This window comes from Saxophila tyrrhenica (assembly GCF_035928015.1).
Source record: "Saxophila tyrrhenica strain CCFEE 5935 chromosome Unknown scaffold_2, whole genome shotgun sequence".
NCBI lineage: Eukaryota > Fungi > Ascomycota > Dothideomycetes > Mycosphaerellales > Extremaceae > Saxophila > Saxophila tyrrhenica.
In genome coordinates this window covers 1,187,848-1,204,991 of record NW_027041734.1, presented here as the reverse complement: position 1 = coordinate 1,204,991, position 17,144 = coordinate 1,187,848, and the positions used below count along the sequence as shown (strand labels likewise).

Here is a 17,144-nt window from a genome sequence, read left to right as displayed (position 1 = left end):
GACAGACATCCGTCCACATCCACCTGGACTCCAGCTATCTGCTCGCGCCGAAACGCCTGTGTAGGCCATCGTGTGAACACTCGCTCCAATCCTCCAACATCCAAACAGAGCCGCCGTCGCAGCAATCGCGAAAAGCATCATATAAACAAAGTCGTAGTCGTAGGTAATCTTCCATTTCAGGTGTTGGGGGTATCCAGTATGCACAGTATCTCCAATGCAAAACATCATCATAAAATCATCAAAACATAATCCATCTCACAGGAGGTAAAGCCGAAAGGGGTGTGTGGTGGCAGCATCTCGGCTGCTCGTGTCTGTCGTAGTATACTTCGTCGTACTTCGTCGCATCCAGTCGTCGTGATAAGTGGTATCCGGTCGTCTATTGTTCAGGCTTCATGCAAAAAGCCAGCATATTCTCGTCATCGTGGTCGTCATCATCGTTCATCTGTCTTTGTTGCTGTTGCTGTCGTTGTCGAGATTCGATCTCTTCATGGTCTCGCACCATGTCTTTGAATTGCCGTACAACGTGCTCCGGGACCTTGTCCCAGAGGAGGCTTCGACTGTACACTTCGGATTTGCTCGATTGCATGTATTCCTCGCGGGCGCGGGCCAATGTCTCGGCGAGGTTGGATCTGTGCGCCGGAGTGTGAGGGTGTTGGCTCGAGGAGGCGTGGTTGTCGGCCAAGTTGTCGTCCGCCTCCGAGATACGAGCGTACTGGGCTGGCGTCAAGGAGAACGCCTCGTCTCTTTCCTGCTCCTTGGTCCGCGAGGTAATCTTGCGGTGGAGGCGATCGATCCTGCTATGAGGCCTGGAGTTGATGTTGGGTTGCGCGGAGCTTGCAGGCTCGACCGTGCCATGCTGGATCAATCTCGAAGAAGTTGGCGTTGTCAAAGGCGCTGCGTCGTACAACAGGGTCTTGAGTACGTCTGGCGCTGCCGTTCGGAACTCCTCGGGTACGTCCGGCATCCCAGCTGTGCGCGAAGCGGCCGGCTTCGAGGCGACGAATGCACCACACATCAGCAAGAAGAACAACAGGCCAGTAGCAACAGGCTGGTCCTGGGTAGCATCTGACGTCTGCTTAGGTTCAGTGGTGTTGTTCGTGGTAGGTTGAGCCCTGGGCAAGACGGGCGATGACACAACTGGCTCCGGCTTGAAGTCGAAGAATAAGTCGTTGGAAGTGTCATGAAGGTCACCAAACTGGACGAGGTCGTCCCAACCATTGACAGTGAGTGACTCCATGCCAGCGTTGAACTCGGTGAAGCCAGTGCTGCTCGGCACAGCAGACATGGGAGGCGCCGGTCCAGCTTCCAGCTGATCCCTCATGAGTTGTACCTGCCTACGCAGATGTGAGGTCTCCTCGTTGTGCCTCAACTTCATTTCCCTGTTCTCTTCCTGCAAGACCAGATTCTGATGCTCCATGTTGTGGAAGTTGTGGAGCAGGTTGCGGTGGTTGTGCTCATTGTTCTGCAGAGTAATCTTGAGCCCACTGATTTCTGCCTCCAGATGGTGTACCGCGTTGGTGTAGTCCTTTTCGCGTGTCTCGAGTTCTTCGGTGTGTTTCTTCTTCCGCTGCCGAGAAGCGAGTCTAATGAGATGCCGTCAGTCAATGGCGCAACTGAAACAGAACACTCAATACGTACGCAGCCTCACGATTCCGCAGTAGGCGTTTCTGCTGCTTCAGCTCTTTTATGACGGTTTCATCCTGTTCGCGTTCGAGCTGCTCGTCAATGGTCTGGATGTTGCGCTCCTGAGGAATCTCAATGCGTCCATTCTTCTTGCGGACGCCGGCGCTCCGTTGCATGTCGACACTGGTACATGGCGGACTGTTCGCTCTCATTCGTTTTGCAGCTTGCCTGTGTTCCTGTTCATTGCTGGCCATTGTTTGCCAGTCTTGGTGAGAGTGGGGTGACATCGGCGTCTGGACCTGAGGCGCAGGGATAAAGTGCGAGTCTGTGGGTCCATGGGGGGCGATCATCTGTTGCATAGGCCCCGGATGATGGGGTGCAGGATGGCTGAAGCTTCCACGTGCGCTGTCCGCTCCATGGTGTGGGAACGGCGGGCCGTGGCCGCCATCGTAGTATGCCGCAGGTTCCTGGTTAGCAAAGTACGCGCCAGCAGTGGTGGGCGTACAATGACCGGAGTTGCGGTCGAACATCCACTGTTGCGGCACAGGTTGGCCGACAAAGGTTTGTAGACGCGAAGGTTGCGGTTGAATGAAGCCATTGTGTCCGTCCCGATAAGGTTGATGGGCGCCAGATTCAATCGCCAGATTGCCGCCGTAGTGCTGTTCCCAACCTTGGGACTCCGCAGGCGAGAGGACGCCGTTGCTGTTGGCGACGGATCCTCTGCGTAGTTGAGCTTCTGGACTCGACATGATGTCTGTATCCAGTATGGTCGAGTCGAGGATGCCCGACTCGTCGTCTTCGAAGTAGTTGGGCTGTTTGTTGCTGATCGCACCATCCGCCTGCTGGCGATGATAGCCAAATTGAGTGGTGGCATGCGCCATATTGGGCGCTCTTGTACCGAAGTAACGGTGAGGTTGGCCGACGAGCGGTGTAGACGGCTGCTTCCGGCGATGCTCCGCTCAATGGCGGGTACCAAGATCGCTGACAGCGCTATACCAGTGCCTCTGACTCTCCAACATCCAGCTTGGCGGACAGAGTAAGTGAAGAAGAATGGCAACGATCGACAAGAAGGCGTGAGGGTAAAGAGGATGAGGATGGTCTGGAGCGGTAATCAATGCTGGAACGAGTGCAACGGTGGCGACGAGGACAGGGAACGCTCGCCTTAGATAGCAAGCTGCCTTCTGGGCCTCGACGCGTGCGGCCTGAGGAAGCCCAAAACAAGCAGGGAAATGGAGAGAAAGTCGAGAGAAGCACGAGCTGCGCGGGAGCCAAAGACAAGAATCGTCGGGAGCGTGGTGGCTTGCTGCCCAAAACAAGCGAGCCCGATGGGTCGTCGCTCGGGACCCGACCTCCGCTCGATGTACGACGTGCAGTAGCCGCGCATGAAGCGGCGTGCGAGTCGCATGTGTCGCCGCCCAAGAAGGGTAGCCGGGAAAGATTTGTGTATTCTTGCAAGGACCACTCTCCAGGAAGGAGAAAGGTGAGATGTTCGATAGGACGTCAGCGTCTGAGAGCGACGACTGAGGCCCGATGGTGAGGAGGGGAGGGGGCGCGTGGTGATGCACACAGAGGTGGCTGTCGCTCGTGACGCCGACACCGACGGCCTTTGTCTCACCTGTCTCACTCACCTCGTGCTGTACTCCATGTGATCCGCCGGCGACAGACTTGTTGCGTGATCGGCATGCCTTGATAGAGGACGTGTCGTCGCGAATAGCTACGAGGTAGAGTAGATCGGGCTTGTCCTTGCCGCGAGGCGAGGCGACCGGCTCATCCCGAACCTTTTTGATGTGCTCCACCGAAGGGCATTGTGCATGTGTGGATGCCCAATTCCAAGCACCGTCCACGCCATTAAAAAGCCCCAATGGCCCTCTAAACTAGCAGTCTGACCGCAATATTTGTTGACTCATATCGTCGATTCCGTCATGGCAGAGCGTGGGTGCAGCACAGCTCCAACGCCTCCCTTACGATGACGGGATCAAACATACCGTGCTGCTAGGTCCTTCCAACTCCACGGCGCTACAACATCCTGGCGGCTGGCTACTGGATACCTGTGCTCGAGGCTCCTCATGGGCTTGTCTTGTCTAGCATAGGTCTTCCCTGACGACAACAGCACAACAAACTTGCAAGAGTGGCTATAGTGCGACACACCGCCATTAAAGCCACCTACCCGAGACCGAGCACGACGAGGATGAGATGTGCGCTGGTTCCTCAATCTACCACGCGGTGCTTTCTGTACGCAATGCTGGAGGCTTCGAATGCTGCTGAAGCTGACACACAGGACAGAGGCAAACTTGCTGAGCAGCACTGAGCTTAACGAGATGGCAACTGCCGTGGTCTCAAGCACGAAGAGGAATCACCATTATGCACAGCAGCTATAAGTTGGGCAGCTGTGGCTACAAGGCCGACCTATCAGCAAAACTGCAGCTCGAGCTATTGGTCCTCAGCAGCATCACTTTTCAAGGCAAGTAGGGCCGTCCAAGCCTCCTCGCATTCATCGTACAGGAATGGATGTCATCGCACATGGCGAGATCGAAATCGGCAGCCTTGCTCATCAATGGTGCAGTCCTGGTTTCTCTGCTTATTCTGTGCCCAGTATCTGACGAGCAAATAGGCTGTTGTTTCACAGTGGTGAGCTCGCAGCCAATCGAGGAGCTTGGAGCTTCAAATCCCGTGACGCCTGTCACAAAGCAGGTCTGGACAAGCGGAGACGAATCCGCTCCGACAACACGATATTGAGATCGATCGGTTGACGGCGACTTTGGTCTGAACCAGGAAACACGATTGGTAAGAAGAGGAAATAGAAAACGTCAGACCTGGCAACTCTGTTGCGAGACTATTCGCCCTCGTGAGTCCTCGGGATCAGTTGAATTCAGAGTGCTTCGATCTTCACGGCGAAAGATGTGACCTTCCGTGTCGAACGGCTTTCTGTCCACTGTCGCCGTCATACCATGCGCGATCGACGGCAGATGAAGAGCTGTAGAACACCGGTCACCGGCGGCTCCTTGCATTCTGCCTCCAGGCATACACCCATCAGCAAGCACCCGTTCGGCTGCCATGCCGCACGCCATTGCGCGAGTCTTTGACAGCGGGTACCACCTCCTGCCGGAAATCTCCAGCCTTTGAACCCGTCCATCTGCCAAACCAGAAGTTGCCTTGCCAGACGAGTCCACTGGCGTTGAATTGCCTCTGCCACCCACCACAAGTTCGCATTGGTTCAAAATTGCCTTCCCGAGCACGAAACAACTTTGAGCCGTACAACGGCCCCGGTGCCGTGGTTGGCGGCTGTCGTCCTACTGTTCACTGGAAAACGTCTTACGAATGGCGACGCAGTGCATGGCGCTCTGTTTGTACAACCGATCGGTCCGCGTCTTGTGCATCCACGTGCCGCGTCTTACAAGATCGGCATCCCGACATTTCACCATGTTGTTTCACGGCGTGGCTGCTAGTCCGGTTCTTGCAGGTGTCCACACGAAGCGATGAACTGGTTCTTGCAGAGGTTCTCCACCATCGGACGCCAGTCCGCCCTCGGCGGGACGACATGCAAGCAAGCGATGTCTGCGACGGTCTACAGCAGAAGGCAAAAGATGTTTCGCAGGGTGAGACTCTGCGCCGCTACTGAGGGTTGGACGACATGCCAGATGTACACGAACGTGGCGACCGTGGGCGGGGATTTGGAGCAACGTGGCTTTGACAGAGTGGTATCACGACCGCGTGCTGCTATGCAGAACAGACCCACTGGTTGCCTGTGCTCGTGTGTCATTCCTCAGGCCATGCAAGCTCCCTCATGTGTCGCTGTCGCCCGTCTCCGCTATCGCTCGCACTTCCGCCAGCCTGAGCAATGCTGCCTTCACCATCCCCCATCTCCTCCGTCATCCGAAGTTGGTGGGGAGAAGGAAGAGCGTCGAGCTCGAGCAGGCTTTGGCGTCTTTCGGAACTCAGCTAGCGTCGGAATTGCGTGGCCTTCGCAGGAAACTGGAGACGACTGTCAGTACGATTTCGTTCATTTCAGTCATCCTGTGCTTACCTTCACGCTTGTGTACGGCGTATGCGTACATCTCATTCGTCACATGACCATGGCCCGGCAGGCCTTTTTTCTCCTTTGCCCTCTCCTGCTGTGCTTTGAGTGACTTGCCGATCAACCTTCCCTTTGCACCGGTGAGCGCCGCAAAGACTTTGACACGGACCTTTACGAAGCCATCCTTGTCGTGGTCTTCGATGTTGGCCATGGGGCACAGGCGATGCGTAGCGCGGAACTGCTTGATGGCATCGTTGACATCGCCAACGGTGATTCCCGAAGACCCTGGTTCCGCGTCTATTGTCACAGTTGCGTGGCTGTTCATACCATTGGCTATGTGCTTCGCACTCTTCGTCCCGTTGCAGCAACGGGCAACGACTAGGACTTTCTTGACTGGCGGCTGAGTGAGGAGCATCGCGTGGCACTTTGAGCCTAACTTGAGCGCACCAGGAAGGTCGAATGACACCCACATGCGATTTCTCGAGTGCTCTAGGAGCACACTCTTGCCGTTCTCGGGTCGGACGTTCCATGGTGCCATGTAAGCGATGGGCATGCTGAAGTGGCAGGTACGCTCTGCTTCAAGACCCAGCTGGCGCTTCAGTTCAGGCGAGCCTTCGATGACGTTTGAGAACTGGCGGTTGACCTTTTTGGCAAGCAACAGAGACTGGTTGTCGTCAAGCTTCAAAAGAATCTGTTCGAGCAACTCGGATATGGCGAACACTTCCGTGGCCAGCTCGCCCGTGCGCGGCGTCATCCTGAAGCGGTGCGAGATGGCATTTGCTATGCTGGCTTGGTGTTCTTGCTGGTCTTTGAGGAGATCACGCATGCGCGCAATGATCCAGTGAGAGGCATCTTCGGGGTCGGCTGGCAGTGACGTCGTGAGTCGGTCGAGCTGTGAGGCAAGGGCGGCGCGGTCGTTCGATGCTTGGAGGTTGTGTGTGAAGATGTCCTGCAGTGAGTGAACCATCTTGCTCGCCTATGCAGCTTGGAGGGAGTTTTGGTGGTTGGTGTTCACGGAAGGTGAGGTGGTGTGATGGAAGGTGTGAACTGAGACTTTGTTTGCTGGCGAGCTGTAGTGCACGGGCTCACGTCATAAGTCTGAAGCGACATGTGATTTCGCTCAGCTAATCGAAGAGCAACTACGTACGTCCGAAAAATCATAGCAATGGCAGCATCACGCACGAATGCAAGCAAGTACAAGCCAAACGAAGCAACTCTGACCATGCAAACTTCCACACAGCACCAGCAATCGCATGAACAGTTCCCCTTCCATTCTCGGACCCACGGGTGATTCCACTCCTTCCATACCAGCACCGGCGCTGATCACTCAAGCTCAGGCATGGCCTTCGCTGTCCTCCCCGTCAAGTCCGGAGTTTGCTAACTCGATTTGCCGTGCTTCGAACTCCGCGTATGTTGGGATTGGCTGGCCTTTGTTACTCGCTACGCCCACGGATTAGTATTGTCATGGACGAAGGGGCAGTTCTGCATGACTAACCATCGACCTTCACAGCCATATAGTCTTGGACGGACAATGCGAGGCGGCGTCTCTTGGCTTCTTTGCGTCTCATACTCGCCCGCTCCATGAGCCATGGATGCCCTTCACTCATCGAGATGCACCCCTCGAAGGTTAACCTGACATTAACCTCGCCGGCGGCGTTGTGGTCTTGATCACTTGCATAGAGGCACAAACGGTGTTGCGGCCAGAGGCGCGTCAAAACTTGGTGAACGTCGCCGACGGTAATGCCTTCGGACCCTTCTTTTGCTGTGATTGTCTCGAGTGGACTGTCCATATGGTCAGGAGCACTGTACCTCAAAGGCATCCGACAGCAGTTGGCGGATACGTCAAGGCGGTACACGGGCGGTTGCGACAGTAGTACTGATGCGCGCCGTTTACCCAACTTTTGCCAGGGCCCTCGATAGTTGACAAGTTGGATTGTGACGCTGTCAGGGCGCTGGACATCGATGGAGTTGAGCCACAAACCATCTTTCTTGTCGAAGTTGAAAAGCCAGCTGGAAAAGTGCTCCGTCGGCGAATAGGGAGTGACATCGAATTGGGCACGGAGTCCAAGCTTGAATTGCAGCTTGATCGAGCCTTTACTGACACCCTCGAAGGTGTGGTTGACAGAGTATGCTGAGAACAAGTCCCGGCTCGTAAGATTGGACAGAACCTGCTCTGTAATCTCGGGAATGGCAAACACCTGCTGGGCGACGTCCGACGTCGTTTTGGTGACTTCTTTTTCCCACGCACGCCGACGCATGTCATCAAGGATGTCGCTCATTCGTGCGAGTGCTGCCGTCGCCTGTACTACATCTGGAGGGTTGTGATGTGTGTCAAGAGACTCCTTGGCTGCTTTCACTTCAGCTTCCAAGTCATCCTCGAGGTCCTGTGTACACCAGTAGCTGCGGTAGACCATGGTTTTGGCAACTCTGTCTTTCTGCCACTCTTCGCCCGTACGCGGTAGTGAATGTCAGATCGCGGTGACGCGCAGAAAGGCTGTGTTCGACAGTGATACGTCCAGGTGAAGTTCTTCGCGAAGACGCGCGTAGCAGGCAGACGCGAGCTCTCGAAACACCTTTGGTGCGGCAGGTGCGCTGGGTTGCACCTAACCCAGGAGGTTCTAAGCAATGGCACGGAGCCTACATAGAACACTCTGTAAGCACGTTTCGCTGAAGCTGACATGCAAAATACGACCTACTGAATGACTGCATTTGATCTAGTTGTTGACGCCTCAACTCCCTCGCTAACCCTCAGAATTCCACGCAAGCTCAGGCTTGCTGGCTGTAAACCGACCTCTCATACCAGCAGCACAGCATTCAAACACCCATCATGCTCAGGGTTGTTCGTCACCTGCGCCCACCGACCCCAGACCACCTTCCCACCCGCCGTCACCAACCCCAGCTCGCTCACGTTCACCTCAATGATCGTTCCCTTCGTCAACACCCCCAGCTGCGTGTACATCGGGTTCTGCGGGTTCTTCTTCACCGAGATTATCGGCAGCTGCACCGTCACACCCAGCTCCGGATGCGTCACGTTCGCCTTCTTGTATCGCAACCCCATCGGCCTGATGAAACGCTCGTACTTCACCGGTCTCCGCGTAAAATCTGGACCGACAAACGTAGGCTTCGTGATCATGCGTTTCCAGCTCTTCTTCGCCGTCTTCTTGCCCGTCTTGACCACCTTGAACATCTCCTCCTCGCTGATCCCTCTGACCTTCGGCAGCGGCACAGAAAACTTCGCCGCCTTCTCCGCACGCTTGTTCTTGATCGCACTGCTGAGCGCCTTCGCGTTTGTCTCCTTGCCACGGTCAAGCAGGTAGGCTGGTTTGGGTGTTGTGCTGGGGCCAGTGTCTTCGGCGCCCTTGACGTTCTTCTCCTCCTGCTGCTTGATGGCCTTCTTCATCTGGATCTTCTCCTTGTGGCGCTTCTGCTGATACAGCTTGGCCCGCAGGCCGCGCAGATTCTGTGATTTCGACGAGGCATTGTGGGCTTCTCTGGCGAGCTTTTTCCTCGTGCGCTCTTCATGGTCGAGGCGCTTACCGTGCTGCTTGGTGAAGCGCTCGATGTACTCGTTCTGAGGCATCGCGGCTGCTGACCAGATAAGTGTTGTGTCGAGTATGAAGAGATAATCTGAAATCTTCAACCTGAAGGTGGCGGTCGTTGCTCCTTCGAACTTTTCTCTTGGCACAGCGGGATCACCCGCCATGAGCTTCCTTCGACTTCATTAGACACCGGACGACAGCGGTGCATTGGAAGGCCAATACAACGACCTGTCATGTTATCACGGAGTATACAACGCGCCGTATACGGCTCGAGATGGCACATCCCACGAGTGGCCAACTTGAGCACAGTCTCTCACACCATCGAAACCGACAACCTTCCTCCTCCACCACATCCCCGGAAGCACATACCGGACAGACAACGAAGATCAGAGCCCAGTGCCCAGTCTGAGCCCCCTCCATTATTATCAACACCTCCTAGTCCTTCCGGCACCGAAACTCTTCCACCGCCGAACGCTCAATCATCGCCCCTGGCCCTTTCCGACTCCGTTCGAGACCTGCTCCCTCTCCTCAAGGCCCAAGCACCCCACTACATCACAGTCCACATCCACGGCAAACCCTACCTCCTCACCCAAGGCGATACCCTCCGCCTCCCTTACCTCCAGCACGGCGTCGAACCCGGTGATGTCCTCCGCCTCAACCGCGCAATCAACATCGGCAGCAGGGACTACACGCTCAAAGCTGCTGCAGCACCACCGAACCCGAAGCTCATATACAACATGAATCAGGGCAAGCACAGCTATCTGGACGAGCGTATTTATGTTTGCAGGGCTGTGGTGATGGGCGTGGAGAGCGAGCCGTTGCGGATCAAGGAGAAGACGAAGCGGAGGCAGAGGAAGGTTAAGACGGTGAAGAGTAAGCATCGGTTTACGGTGCTGAGGGTGAAGGAGGTTAGTGTGGTGGCGTGAGGTCGTGAGATATGGTCTGAACTGTGGGTTTAGCGATGGCGTCTGCTCATGTATAAAACTGTATGTCAAGATTAGGTGGATGAAGGCGGTCTGAAGCATCACATCTCCTTGTCGCCAAATCGATTCGGTTTCACCCAGACAACCTTCACGGTAGCCTCTTTTCCCTTCCGTCACTTCAGATGGTGACAGAGCTTATTAACGTCAGCGATCTTACAGCTATTACCATCCAGACGTGTCACGAGGTTCAAGGCCATGAGAGCGCACTGGCTTCACTTCCGAACTTGAACTCATTGAACCGGACTGGCGACGTCATCTTATCACATCACATGGCAAGGCCCAAGCTTCTCTTCACTACATAAGCTCTCAGCTTTCCCGACGCTTCCAACTTCCACCACACACTATCCACTGCCAACCTCAGCTTCAACAACCTACAACAATGGCAGGGGACAGTGGCGACACAGCCATCATGACAACCACCAGGAATGCAAGTGAGAGTGCGGATGCCGACCAGAGCACTCCGCAACAGGCCGTCTTCGACCTTCCTGAGCTTCTTGAAATGGTCTTGGAGCTGTTGGACCCACTTGAAATCGCTAAGGCGGCCGCCATCAACCGGACCGCGAAAGACTTGGTGAGGCGATCTCCAGCACTGCACCAAGCCATGGATTCGAAACCTCAAACCAACAGCGCCTTCCGCATCCCCTGTCTTGGACGCTCCCAACAAGACTACACTTGCGTGGAAGACTTGCGTTTCGCCGTGGGAGCCGAAGATGAAGACCGCGGGTCGTGCGACGTCACCGTAAGCATCAAAATCGACGCCGACTAGCTTGACCCATCGCAATGGCTGCGTCCTTTGGTCGGAGGCCTTGGTCGCAACGTACTGCTCTGCCAGCCACCCGTCTACACTGCTCGTGTGGCGGCCGTTTGCGGTCTTGGTGCACACAGCAAGGGAGAAAGTCAGTATGATTTCGGAACGATGCGCGATGGCGATCGAGTTGTGGATGAGGGAGGCAAACATGGGGATGGCGACGAAGAAGGTTCCGATGAACAGGAGGATGCAGCAGATGAGGGAGGCAAACATGGGGATGGCGACGAAGAAGGTTCCGATGAACAAGAGGATGCAGCAGATGACGAAAATGCGACAGGCGCGGCGACTCGAAAGAAAGCAGAAAGCCTCTCCGGGGCGGTGACCTCAGTCACGGACGTTACCATTGGCCTGTCGTGGCTGCAGCCAATCGCCTCCGCATGCAGGCCGAAAAGTGCCAGACTCACAACTGTACGACAAGGACCTATACGTCCATAGGCATGGTATCTTGGCCTGCTGTCACCGTCTCCTTCGACATTCGCCTTCCCAACGACCACCCTATCGTTTTAGAGGACATCGACGGCCCAGACATGTTGTGTGAGTACATGGTATACAAAGCCGAACACGAAGAGGAGGCTGAGAACTTCGGCTACGACTCGGACGACGACGACGGGCCCCTTTCGTACAAAGAATGGCTTGAGGATCAGTAGAGAGGAGGCGAGATCAGGTCGAGCAGCATGGCTTGCACTAGCGATGGCTACAAGCCGGCTTTTCTGGCATCACTGCCGAACTCTTGTCAAGATAGGAATGAGCCAGGCGGTCCTGCCTTCATACCCCTAGCGAGCAGGGTCCGACAAGGCGAAAAGTTGGAGGGCGACCAGTTCTGCAGGTACGGAAAGAGGGCTCGTATCATGTGCGAACGCCAACACTCTGATATTGTTGGAGGACAGGTCTTGATCGAACGATGATGCGGTAGCGGCATCCGGCAAAGTCATGTCCAGAACCGTTCAGGGTCAGGGCAGCAGCACAGAAGCAGTGAAAGTATCTTAGCATGGCTTCGTCTTTCATGGGTCAACGTGGGTTATACAGTGACGTAAGTCAGAGGCATTCAACGATTTCTGAAAGTCCAAGCTCCTTTCCACGACTTCACTCCACGTTACCTCGCTCGTAAAACCCCTCGCACTGAACCTTGCATCACCTTCACCACACAGCAAGTCACTGATTGCCTTCATGGCCGAGACCACACTCAGTCCGGGTGGCGACCAGCCAGACACGGTTGGGGTTATCGACGACAAACCGACTGCCGTCACGAACAGCGACCAGCCATCAACCACCATGGAAATCGGAGCTCACATCCAGCCTACCGGCAAGCAGACGCCGTTCGTAAGTGTGATTACACGAAATCCTTCTTCCTTCGAGACATGCTAATCGATGTACCCTCTTCCTCCCACAGGACCTCCCAGAGCTTTTCACAAACGTGCTCGAGTTCCTCGATCCCCTCGAGATTGTGGTGGCCATGCGCATCAACAAGGCCGCTAATCACTTGATCAGAACCACCCCAGCGTTGCAGCGAGCGATGGGCTTACACCCTCAGCCGGACAGCTCGTTCTGGATCCCGATACTAGGGCAAAAGATGAAGGACTATTTTGATCGTGCAGGAATCTCGTGCCGGACTGCCGGGCCTAATGGTCCACTTCAAGAGGTCCTTCTCAACTTCCACATTGGCATCGCATCCCACAATCGTTACGGGCCTGCTCTGCTAAAATTCCCTGAGGCGGCAACGGTGGGCTCGAAAATGATGCTGTGTCAGCCTCCGAAAAGGATTATGATGCACCTGCATTGTTACAGCAGCAGTGGTGATTGTAACTTTCTCAGTGGCTTCAATCATGACTGGGTCGGATCAGAGCTCGGTGTCACTTTCGACCAAGTCGTGACGACGGCGAAAACCCTGCGACAGCGACATGCGACGAGAAGGCTTGGGTCAACCCAGGAGACTCAGGAGAGGGTCGACTGTCCAAGAGGTGGGACCATTGTGATTGAATGTATGGTCGCTGGGCAGGTGCATGACTCGGAGGTCTTTGCTAAGCTCCCCAAGCTTGCGCCCGAAGACTAAGGGCGACATGCTATGGATCATGGGTAGCTGCATGCCGAAGCGTGCCGAAGAGGCTGCACTAAGTGCCATGGCACATCTCGAAGATGAGGGAAGACTTTGTTGCGCTCGCAGTTGATGGATTTTTTTCACATGTCATAGAAGCTTGCACAATGACGTAGATGAAACAGTCTCATATCCATTCACTTGCACTGGTCCAAGCTTCCTTGCGGGAGACCACTGCTTAAGACTGCCTCCTCTCTACATCTTCCTTTTTCACCTCTGCTAAATACATGTACTCACAACCTTAACTCGCCGATGCAACGATGACCGATGGGGAGGAGTATATACCCACTGCACGCGGCGACCACCCAGACAGCAAGGATGCAGACGAGAGCCAGATCGCAACCACCACCACTCAAGGCGACGCCGCGCGGAGAACATTCGATGTGCCCGAAATCTTCCTCATGATACTCGAAACCCTTGCGCCGCTTCAGCTTTTGGTAGCCTCTGGCATCAACAAGAATGCGCAGCACCTGATTACGACCACACCTTCACTCCGACGAGCCATGGGGCTGGCGCCGGCTCTCGACAACGACTTCTGGGTCCCCATGATCGGAGGCATCCAAGATCTCTATGCTCGCCGGACGAACTCCCACAGCTCTGTCGCACTGCACGCATCAGGGGCAAAGGAAAGCGATCCCTCTATAGCCATGTGGAAAGTTCACTTCAGCCTGAGCTTCAGCTTCAGCGACTCCGAGCACAAATCGTACCCACTGCCAATCGCAGGTGGACTTGGCCGCAATATCTTCCTTTGTCTCCCGGTGGTCAAGACGGCAACCATCCAGCTCGTCTGCGATCACGTACAAGACTGCGATCACGCACAATACTAGAGTTTGTCCCAGATGCAACCAAAGAAGAGAGGCCTTAGCAGAGACTCACAACATTCGACATGGACTACCAAGCAAGACATTGTTTCTGACACCGGCGTCACCCTCGGAGACATCGCTGATGTCGCTGCGCGCTTGAAGGACGGTCACGCTCAGCAGACCGAGGTCACTGAATATCGCTCCGACGTATTTCTATCAATGACCAACATCGGAACTACAGAGCCATGGTTCTCGGTTCAATTCGAGGTGGAGATGCAGCATGATGAGCCGCTAGTTGTCGCTCTCCGAGGCGGTGAAAGGGGGAAGTGGTGCCCAAGTGCTGATCTTGATTGGTTGTGAGAGCTTATGTCTAAAGAACGCATGTACATTGCTTCCACGGTGGTGGCTGTTGACTGACCGGGAAGGTAGCTTGAGGCTGAAAGCGTTCAGATGCTTTGGTGGGTTTCAGAAGAGAACAATGGGGAGAATGGCAACTTGTTCAAGCGTGTTAGAAATAGGAGTCTAGGCGAGGACTCGCTTGTCTGCTATCAGAGTGTATGGAGACAGAACAAAGCAAGCCAATCAAGCCCCAGTCCGATCCATAGGGGAGAGTGGAGGCCGTGCTCGTAGGTAAGCACAGTCCTAAGCCTGCTGCAAATGTTTCGAAGAGAGCGGTGTGTAGAAACATAATCAGAAATCCCCATAAGAATGATTGCAGGGTCACATGCCTCGTTAAGTCATACAATGACGTAGATGGAACGGCCTACATATGCACGGGCCCTAGCGTGCCGCTCAAAAGTCCACCCTCCCTCCCAACTTCCTGCCGAAATCCTTCACCTCCTCATCATCGCCTACCATGGCGCGCAGCAACAAGCATCGCTAGCCCGGCGGCCAGGCGCGCGAGGATCTTGCCGACCGAACCATGGCTCTGCCTCAAGACCATCAAGAGCCAGCGCAGACTCCATTCACCATTCCCGAGATCTTCACACACATCCTCGAGTACCTGCAACCACTCGATCTCCTCAAAGCGACCGGCATCAACCGTACAGCCCGCGATCTTGTCCACACCACACCAGATCTTCACCGTGCGATGGGAACGACTGCGCAACCGGGAAGTGATTCCAGGATCCCTCTCATCGGCGACTCAACGTTGAAGTACATACAGAACGGCGGCATCACCCTCGGGGAGTCTCTTGGGCGAAAGCTGAAACTGAAGATGAGCTCAGCGCCTTGGCAGTGTGACGTTGGTCTCAACTTGGGATGCACAGAGGGCAGGGGTGCTCTACCGGTACAGCTCCTTAAGGCAGCAGGTCTAGGCCGGAAAATGCTTCTATGCATCCCACCAATCACGGCAGTGGACATCTTTTTGCTTCGTCGCCACACAAAGGGACTTGGCCAGGAAGGAAGGGTCGAAAGCGACGAGGAATGCCTATACTCGAGCGAGGTTCGATGGGTGACCTCGAGCACAGGTGTCACGATCGGCGACATCGTGGACGCTGCAGTGGAGTTACACAGGGAGCATTCGAAGAAGACGGTCTACGCGAAGGAGACGCCGTGGTCCGGAATGGACGACAGCATCTGTCCTGGGGATGCGCTGCCGTGGTTCAGTCTCAGGATTCAGCTCGGGCTGGCGGAGGCCGAACCGCTTGTGGCCGAGTAGTTGGCGGAGAAAGAGAGGTTCGAGGATGAGTGTGCTTTCCCATCGTATCGGGCGGCTATGTTTCGAGGTACGTATAGCGAAAACGCTCTTGAAGGGAAGCTTTGTAAATCGAGTCCGTCGCTGTACTAAGAATCATTAAATACGCCAGTTGTATTGTCGTCTGACCGCCGAGAAGTGCCACATTGTAGTCGGTCGTAGATCCCGAGACAGGGATGGGGTGACTTGAAGCTGTGACGTAATTGGAGAGGCACTCACATGCGCTGGCCCAAGCCTTTTGTTGCCGTTCAAACGTTCACTTGGCCAAACTTCTACCACAAATCTTCACCTCCTCTTTACGCACCTCCCACCATGCTCTGCCGCGGCGAGCACGACTACGGCAGTGCCCCACCCAAAGACCACTGTCCACCCGGCGCTATGGACACGCATCCAGATCAGCGCAAGCAGACACCGTTCGACATTCCGGAACTCTTCACCCAGATCCTGGAGGAACTTCCACCACGCGAGCTGTTGAAAGCGACGGGTATCAACAGGGCAGCGCGCGAGCTCGTTCATACCACATCCGCCCTTCACCGAGCCTTAGGCCAGGTCCCCGATCCGCAGAGTGATTTCTGGGTGCCTCTTCTCGGCAGCCTGGACGATACGCGCGCGCGCCGCTGTGGCATCGACGTCAAAATCCTTCCGCTTGTGCCATACGACTTCCCGACACCAGACCAAATGTGTGGGTTGAAAGCTAAGCTTCAGTTCGGCCGCACATCAGAAAGATCTGTTGGCCTATCAGGGCATCTCCCCAAAGCCGCAGGGCAAAGTCGCAGCATCCTTATTTGCCAACCTCCGGTCTTCGAAGTGATCGTGACTCTGCGCTGTGCTCCTTACCGTGGCCTCGGGCTCTCGAAGGAGCAAATCGCTAGAAGAACCAAGGGTCGCCAGTACAAAAGCCGCGCATGTGTAGTGCAATCTAAGACCGGTGTTACCATTGGCGACCTCGCGGACGCTGCCTCGACGTTGGAACGCAGCCACATGGCCCAGATGGATTACCCCATGGATTGTGCCCATATGAACTCGGATACTACATGCCCAGCAGATGTGCTGCCCTGGTTCAACGTCAGCTTCAAACTCAGGCTGACGAAAGCAAACGCGCTGGTGAGGAAATACGCAGAGGCGATGGAGTCCAGTGTCATGAAGGGCACGGACTGGCTTCGGAATCTCCTTATGTACAAGCTGGAGATGATGGAAGGTATGTCTACCAGCGCCGGGTATGTTGGAGGTTACTACTTCCTCCTTAGGGCTGTCGCGCGGCGAGGATCCAGTGACCTTCGAGGAGTGGAAAGCTGATCGTATCGGGTAGAGCAGGCTGAGACAAGTACCAAGACGGGCGGTTGGCAGTTGGTGAGACGAGAAGAATGAAGGATCACTAAGTATATCAAGTACGCAATAGTCGAGCAGCAGCACGCCTGGTGAGCATCAGGATTTGAGGATTCGTATTGCGTAACTGACCGGGAGTGGCTGGCTGTATCAATAGATGGTAGGATGGGCTCTTCATGTTCGAATCTCATCAAGTCATGGGCTGCAAATACCAGTTAATTATCGCCCTCTGCAGGAATGGCGGATAGCATGTGATAGA

General features: G+C 55.2%; 11 protein-coding genes across 11 annotated transcripts; 7 read left to right on the top strand and 4 right to left on the bottom strand.

The window, feature by feature from the left end:
* Positions 1 to 376: 376 nt before the first annotated feature.
* On the bottom strand, positions 377 to 2,504 carry LTR77_001576 (uncharacterized protein; the record flags this gene model as incomplete). Its single annotated transcript, XM_064798838.1, has 2 exons — positions 377 to 1,583; positions 1,639 to 2,504. The coding sequence occupies 2 exons, from the start codon at positions 2,502 to 2,504 to the stop codon at positions 377 to 379; spliced, it is 2,073 nt and encodes a 690-aa protein (XP_064663165.1).
* Positions 2,505 to 5,470: 2,966 nt separating this feature from the next.
* Positions 5,471 to 6,605, bottom strand: LTR77_001575 (uncharacterized protein; the record flags this gene model as incomplete). Its single annotated transcript, XM_064798837.1, has 2 exons — positions 5,471 to 5,595; positions 5,648 to 6,605. 2 exons carry the CDS (start codon positions 6,603 to 6,605, stop codon positions 5,471 to 5,473), a joined length of 1,083 nt encoding a protein of 360 aa, XP_064663164.1.
* Positions 6,606 to 6,971: 366 nt separating this feature from the next.
* On the bottom strand, positions 6,972 to 8,052 carry LTR77_001574 (uncharacterized protein; the record flags this gene model as incomplete). The annotated part of the gene is made up of 2 exons (XM_064798836.1): positions 6,972 to 7,078; positions 7,134 to 8,052. The coding sequence occupies 2 exons, from the start codon at positions 8,050 to 8,052 to the stop codon at positions 6,972 to 6,974; spliced, it is 1,026 nt and encodes a 341-aa protein (XP_064663163.1).
* A 380-nt stretch (positions 8,053 to 8,432) lies between these two features.
* On the bottom strand, positions 8,433 to 9,218 carry NSA2 (Ribosome biogenesis protein; the record flags this gene model as incomplete). Its single annotated transcript, XM_064798835.1, has 1 exon — positions 8,433 to 9,218. One exon carries the CDS (start codon positions 9,216 to 9,218, stop codon positions 8,433 to 8,435), a length of 786 nt encoding a protein of 261 aa, XP_064663162.1.
* Positions 9,219 to 9,410: 192 nt separating this feature from the next.
* LTR77_001572 (uncharacterized protein) lies at positions 9,411 to 10,103 on the top strand (the record flags this gene model as incomplete). Its single annotated transcript, XM_064798834.1, has 1 exon — positions 9,411 to 10,103. One exon carries the CDS (start codon positions 9,411 to 9,413, stop codon positions 10,101 to 10,103), a length of 693 nt encoding a protein of 230 aa, XP_064663161.1.
* A 436-nt stretch (positions 10,104 to 10,539) lies between these two features.
* LTR77_001571 (uncharacterized protein) lies at positions 10,540 to 10,926 on the top strand (the record flags this gene model as incomplete). The annotated part of the gene is made up of 1 exon (XM_064798833.1): positions 10,540 to 10,926. One exon carries the CDS (start codon positions 10,540 to 10,542, stop codon positions 10,924 to 10,926), a length of 387 nt encoding a protein of 128 aa, XP_064663160.1.
* Positions 10,927 to 11,076: 150 nt separating this feature from the next.
* LTR77_001570 (uncharacterized protein) lies at positions 11,077 to 11,475 on the top strand (the record flags this gene model as incomplete). The annotated part of the gene is made up of 2 exons (XM_064798832.1): positions 11,077 to 11,376; positions 11,404 to 11,475. 2 exons carry the CDS (start codon positions 11,077 to 11,079, stop codon positions 11,473 to 11,475), a joined length of 372 nt encoding a protein of 123 aa, XP_064663159.1.
* A 660-nt stretch (positions 11,476 to 12,135) lies between these two features.
* Positions 12,136 to 13,018, top strand: LTR77_001569 (uncharacterized protein; the record flags this gene model as incomplete). Its single annotated transcript, XM_064798831.1, has 2 exons — positions 12,136 to 12,288; positions 12,359 to 13,018. The coding sequence occupies 2 exons, from the start codon at positions 12,136 to 12,138 to the stop codon at positions 13,016 to 13,018; spliced, it is 813 nt and encodes a 270-aa protein (XP_064663158.1).
* Positions 13,019 to 13,320: 302 nt separating this feature from the next.
* On the top strand, positions 13,321 to 13,887 carry LTR77_001568 (uncharacterized protein; the record flags this gene model as incomplete). Its single annotated transcript, XM_064798830.1, has 1 exon — positions 13,321 to 13,887. The coding sequence occupies one exon, from the start codon at positions 13,321 to 13,323 to the stop codon at positions 13,885 to 13,887; it is 567 nt and encodes a 188-aa protein (XP_064663157.1).
* Positions 13,888 to 14,785: 898 nt separating this feature from the next.
* Positions 14,786 to 15,523, top strand: LTR77_001567 (uncharacterized protein; the record flags this gene model as incomplete). The annotated part of the gene is made up of 1 exon (XM_064798829.1): positions 14,786 to 15,523. One exon carries the CDS (start codon positions 14,786 to 14,788, stop codon positions 15,521 to 15,523), a length of 738 nt encoding a protein of 245 aa, XP_064663156.1.
* A 348-nt stretch (positions 15,524 to 15,871) lies between these two features.
* LTR77_001566 (uncharacterized protein) lies at positions 15,872 to 16,868 on the top strand (the record flags this gene model as incomplete). Its single annotated transcript, XM_064798828.1, has 2 exons — positions 15,872 to 16,757; positions 16,807 to 16,868. 2 exons carry the CDS (start codon positions 15,872 to 15,874, stop codon positions 16,866 to 16,868), a joined length of 948 nt encoding a protein of 315 aa, XP_064663155.1.
* Between the last annotated feature and the right edge of the window lie 276 nt (positions 16,869 to 17,144).